This window comes from Calidris pugnax, unplaced genomic scaffold (assembly GCF_001431845.1).
Source record: "Calidris pugnax isolate Ruff unplaced genomic scaffold, ASM143184v1 scaffold187, whole genome shotgun sequence".
NCBI lineage: Eukaryota > Metazoa > Chordata > Aves > Charadriiformes > Scolopacidae > Calidris > Calidris pugnax.
The window spans coordinates 2,375,367-2,380,477 of record NW_015090969.1 but is presented as its reverse complement, the minus strand read 5'-3'; the positions used below and the strand labels follow the sequence as shown (position 1 = coordinate 2,380,477).

Below are 5,111 nucleotides of genomic sequence, written 5' to 3'. Positions count from 1 at the left end.
GGCGGCGCTTCCGCTGGGGGCGGCCCCGGGGGCGGCCCCTCCTCCCGGCACCGGGAACCCCCTCGGCAGCGGGAGCCGAGCGCGGCCGGGACCCGGCACGTCGGGGCTCAGCCCCGCACCCAGCTCCGCGTTAACGCCGCGGCCACGGGAAACCTCTGCGCCGGTACGTGACGTCATCACCCGCACGCGCTCGGGGGCAACGAAGGCGCTGCGGGGGCGGCCCCGGCCCCCCCCGAGGTGCGGGATACGGTGAGCCCCCGAGGGGTGGCCCCGGCGGGATAAAGGCCTCGGAGGCGGCTCAGAAACCACAAAAGACAAACGCAGAATATCGGGGTATTTAGAAGTGGATGGAAAAGGTGGACGACAGGATTTAAAACGCCACACTCCAAAATGTAAGACAGACGTCACTGTTCTAGGGAAAATATGCCCGAAATTCAATCTATGAGACAGTTTACCTACAGAAAGTATAAACTTTAAGGCTGTAAAAATATAAACCCACCTTTACTCTAAATAGCGTATTTTAGTCTAGAAAGCACTTTCAGAGGACATTCCCGGGCAGGTGCCACCGACCGGCCCCGCTGCTCCTGGCGGGAACCGTGCGAAGCTCCGCCACAGCCCGGGGCAAGCGGCCCAATGCCCTGGGCAAGGAGCCGGGGGGTCGCCAGCAGCGTCGGGGGCACGGACGGAAGCGTGTGTGGGGCTGATGGAGGTGGGGGCAGACCCCGACGGCAGCCCCGGCGGGGGACGCTGCTGCCGGCTCCGTGCAGTGGGACGGGTGGCAGCTCGGGGCACATCCAGCCCCCGGGCCCACCCGTGGGGTGAGGAGTGCTCCCCACTGCTGGCTGGGGCCGGGGCCATGGGGGTGGACCTGCAGCCGCCCCCTCCTCCTGCCTGCAGCCACTGGCCCCACTCAGCTCCGCTTCGGCCCCAAAGGGCAGTCGCAGCAGCGGGGTCAGCAGGAGGGGGGTGTCCTGGCTGCGGTGCTGCCCCTGTCACTCTCCTCTGCTGGGACGAGCCCTTGGCACTCACCGTGTGCCCTCCTTGGCAGCCTGGCATCCTTGCTCCCCCATCCCTGGCACCTTGGCATCCTTCCTCCCCCATCCCTGGCAGAACTTCCCACGCAGACGGGAATTGCAGACAGGAATTGGGTGCTCGGAGCTGCTCAGTGGCGTGGGAAATGCCCCTGACCCTCGGTGGCAGCAGAGACAGAGAAACCCCGCTCCTGACCAGCTGAAGGCTCCGGGTGGCAGCAGAAACGGGTTTGTCTCGGCCTCTGGAGTTTCAAAGTGCTTGGGAATCTCTGAGGTGGAGAATCGTCTCCCCCCACAGCAGGGGGGGGTACCCATACATTCAGTTGTTACTGGTGGTGGGGGGTGTGCGTGTCTGCTCTTCCAGCCCCCTGCAGCATTAAGCTCCTTTCCTTCCTGGTAGGCACTTCACAAACACATCAGCCCCCCCGGCCGGGGGCTCCGGACGGTTTCTGTGTCAGGACCAGCGGGAGGGGAGAAAAGCAGATTGAGAACAGAGAGGAACAAGTGACCTGCGGGCAGCAGCCCCGGTGCGAGGCTCCGTGATCTCCCGTGGTTGGGATTGGTGTCTCGGGGAGTCGCTCCTGGGGAAAGGTCCAGAAATGAATGAAGAATTCAAGAGACTCCGGCTGTTTGGGCTGGATGCCCGGGCTCTCCCTACAGCTCTGGCAAACGGGAGCAGGAGCCCCCCCAGTTCATACCCTGGTCTGACCCCCATGGCCACCAGCGCTTCCCCGGGGCCAGGGCACCGCTCTGTGCGGGAACCATCACGTTTCTACAGGGACAGTGCGGGTTCGTGACCCTCCTGGGAAGCAACCGGTGACACGGCTACTGGGCCACTACCTCCTCGAAGTCGGAGAGCTGCCGCATCTGCTCCGCCTGCATGGAGTGTCTCCGGAGAAGCTTCCTCTTGGCTCTCAAGTCGCCCCGCCTGGGCGAGCTGGGGGCCACGGGTACCAGGGACTTGAGGCCAGCGGCAAGCGGAGAGGAGGCTTTGCCGTTGGAGCCGATGTCAGGGATCGGGGGGTTGGGGTTGACGTTCAGGGGGGGCAGGTATCCCGGCCTGGTGTGGGAGATGTGGTCCAGCAGCAGGGTCCCGGACCCTCGCCTCTCCAGCAAGCCGGGGGGCCGGTGCCGGCCGGTGGCGGGGGACGTGCCGGTAATGCCGTCCAGGGACTCCCGGGAGCCGTCCAGCAAGGCCAGGTGGGACCCGCTGAGCTTCCTCCGCTCCAGCGGCGCCTTCCCCGCCTCGGCCGGGCCGGGGACGCCGGGGGGCTGGGGGTCACCCTCGTAGTGCTCGGCTCCCAGCCTCCAGCGGTGCAGCGGGTCCATGGCCGCGGCCGGGACGGCGGCAGCGGAGCCGACGCTCTCCAGCTCCTCAGGGACCGTGCTCCGTCGGGGCAGGCGCTGGTGGGTGGCCTGGCTCTTCTCGTAGGCTGCTTTCCTGGCCAGTGGCCCTGGGGCTGGCGGCGTCCTCAGAGCCTGCTCGTCCACGGGGGGGAAGAGAGAGGGGTCCTTGCTCTTGCCGCTGCCGCTGCGGGCCAGGGGAGCCTTTTTGGAGAGCGAGAGGTCGCCGATGCCCATGATCACCTCGTCGTTGGTGCAGACCCACGTGTCGTCGCGGTGCGCGGAGGCGGCCAGCACCGAGGGGGCCACTAGCCCCCAGGGCTCTGACCGCAGCCGCTTCAGCTGGGGCAGGCGGGCTCTCCGGGCTGCGCTGGGGGGCTCGTCGGCAGCCCTGGCAGAGGGGGTGTCCCCGGGGTGCGATGGGTGTGGGATGGAAACGCCGCTCTCCTTCTCCACAGAGGAAGGTGCCGGGACGGGGTTTTTCAGGTGGGCACTGGAGGGGGCTGTGCACCCCTCGGGGGGGGCCCTCTCCTTGAACTCCAGCGAGGGGGGGACGTTCAGGTACTGCTTGGCCGTCTTGGTGCCAGAGGCCGATTTGTCCATGGTGATGATGATCACCTCCTTCCCTTTGGCCCTGCAGGCGTTCAGGAGGTGCTGCAGCACGTCCTTGTCGTCAGCGTTGATGGCGTGGACCAGGGCGGATGCTCCCGAGTGGTCCTCCAGGCTGGGGTCGGCCCCGTTCTCCAGCAGCAGGGACACCACGTCCCCCCCGGCGCCGTGGAGGCAGGCGTGCATGAGGGCCGTTTTCCCAGACTTGTCCTGGATGTTGGGGTCCGCTCTGTTGTCCAGCAGGTACTTTACCATCTTGGCCTTGTTAATGCTCTGCTGGTCGACGTGCTTGGTGATGCAGGCCACCATCAGGGCTGTCTCCCCTTTCTCGTTGCTCTCGTTGATGTAAGCCCCCCCCTCCAGCAGCAGCCGGGTCAGCCGGAGCCGGCCCAGCCACACTGCCTTCAGGAGGGAGTTCCCCCCCACCTCCAGCTCCGTCACCTCCTCCATGGCACCGGCCACCACTCACGGGTGGGGGGCGAGGACAGGGTGGGCCGGCAGCTGCGGGGGGAACCGTGAAGGAGAGGTGAGGGTCACTCCTCAGCCCCGGCTCCCACCTTTCCCTGCCTTCCTGTGGGGGGGTGGGTCACGCTCATGGCACCGCTCCACATCCCACCGCCCCTCTGACCCCATGCACCCCACCTCGTGGCACTAGGAGCCCCCCAAGCCACCCCCTCTGCCCGTGGGCAGCACCACAGCCCCTGCACACAGGGTGCCCTGCTGCCCCGGGGGTGCCCGGGGTGCAAGGCAGGGGAGCGGCAGCGGGAGCGAAGGCCTGGTCTCCCGGGAATGCCCTGGGGAGAAGGGGCTGATCCCTGCCAGCTGGGAGGTGCCTCAGCCCTGTCTCCTCACCACCGCCCTGTGGCATTGCCCCCCCCTCGATAATCTCACCTTCAGCATGGACTGTGTTTTCCTCACTCTGGCGTGGAGCCTCTGGCCCCCTCTGTTCCAGACTTTCCAGAGGAGGCGGCTGTCAGGGCCCTGAGTGCACTAATTGCCCTTAATTACCCTGAGCAGCTTCAGCTGAGACCCCCCCACCTTCTGCCACTCCCTGCCCTCCTTCTGCCACTGGGCTGGGGGCTCTATTTAAATGCTGGCCCAGGCCCCAGTGCTGGTTTGAGCTATGGAGGTGCCTGAGGCTCCATCCACTCCTCTTGGGCCAGACTGGTTTGTTGGACTTTCCTCCTTGGCCTGGGACCTGATGTGCCACCTTGCCTTGGCCTGATGATGGCTGTTGATGGGACCCGTCACTGACTTGTCCCTGTCCTGCTGGTGAGGTCTCACCCCCAGCCTGGTCACCCTTTGCCTGGGGCTTGTCTCCCCTTGCTGAGCAGCCCCAGCCACACGTCTTGGTTCATCTTGCCTTGCTCTTTTGCAGCCCTGCTTCCCCGGGAGCCACCCTGGCATTTGCCTGGATGCAGCCGATCTCCCCGTGTGCCAGGGAAGCCAGCCTGGTCCTGCTGCTGAGATGGTTCCTGCTCCGTCGCCTGGCTCTCTCCAGCTGCGAGGCAGAGCCCGCTGGAGACAGCACGAGCATCTCCCAGGGCTTCTTGGTCTGGAGCTGTGGGCTTTGCCTCCTCACTGCTGAAGGAAACGCAGAGCCCTGCGGTCAGGCTGGCTGGGACCCCCCGCTGCTCCGTGGTGGGTGAGCCCCCCGGGTGGGAGAGGACACAGCAGCCTCTGCAGCGGGACCCGCTCGGGAGGATCAACAGGCAGCGTCTGTGCTGGCACGGGCTGGCCGGGGGAATTCAGCCAGGTAAGGCCCCCCCGCGCATCGCTCCGCAGCCCCCTGCGCGCCCCGAGGGTCCCCGGGGGACACCACCCGTCCCCGCAGCCCGCGGCCCCGCTGTGCTCGGTGCGGGGGGCAGAGGAAGGGGCTCGGGGCTGTGGCGGCACCGGCAGATGCCCAGCGCCATGGAAACACCTCAGAGGCACGGGAGCCCCCTCCGCCGCCGTGTCCGGTGGCCCCGCCGCCCGGTTGTCCCACGCTCTCCCTGCCCGTGGCTGCCGGTCCGGCCGCGAGGTGCAGCCCCCGGTCCCGGAGCCGCCCCGCCCGCGAGGGGCTCGGCCGAGCCCACCCGGGTCCGCCCGGAGCCCCGGGCAGCCTACGCTCGTCGGGTCCCCCCG

The 5,111-nt window shown here is 67.3% G+C and overlaps 2 protein-coding genes across 2 annotated transcripts in view; both read right to left on the bottom strand.

The window, feature by feature from the left end:
• The window catches only part of TMED3 (transmembrane p24 trafficking protein 3), a 4,465-nt gene extending 3,395 nt beyond the window's left edge, over positions 1-1,070 (bottom strand). The window contains exons 1-2 of the mRNA XM_014952693.1: positions 1,030-1,070; positions 52-412 (exon numbers count right to left, since the gene is read on the bottom strand). Of these exons, the coding sequence (XP_014808179.1) occupies positions 52-412; positions 1,030-1,070 (402 nt within the window). The remainder of the gene's footprint in view (positions 1-51; positions 413-1,029) is intronic.
• On the bottom strand, positions 321-5,027 carry ANKRD34C (ankyrin repeat domain 34C). The gene is made up of 2 exons (XM_014952674.1): positions 4,348-5,027; positions 321-3,485 (listed from the first exon to the last, which is right to left on the bottom strand). Exon 2 carries the CDS (start codon positions 3,432-3,434, stop codon positions 1,857-1,859), a length of 1,578 nt encoding a protein of 525 aa, XP_014808160.1. The 5' UTR covers positions 3,435-3,485; positions 4,348-5,027; the 3' UTR covers positions 321-1,856.
• Between the last annotated feature and the right edge of the window lie 84 nt (positions 5,028-5,111).

What these genes read in the sequence shown, in the direction of transcription:
- ANKRD34C (XM_014952674.1), bottom strand. Translation starts at nt 3,434, where the DNA reads ATGGAGGAGGTGACGGAGCTGGAGGTGGGGGGGAACTCCCTCCTGAAG.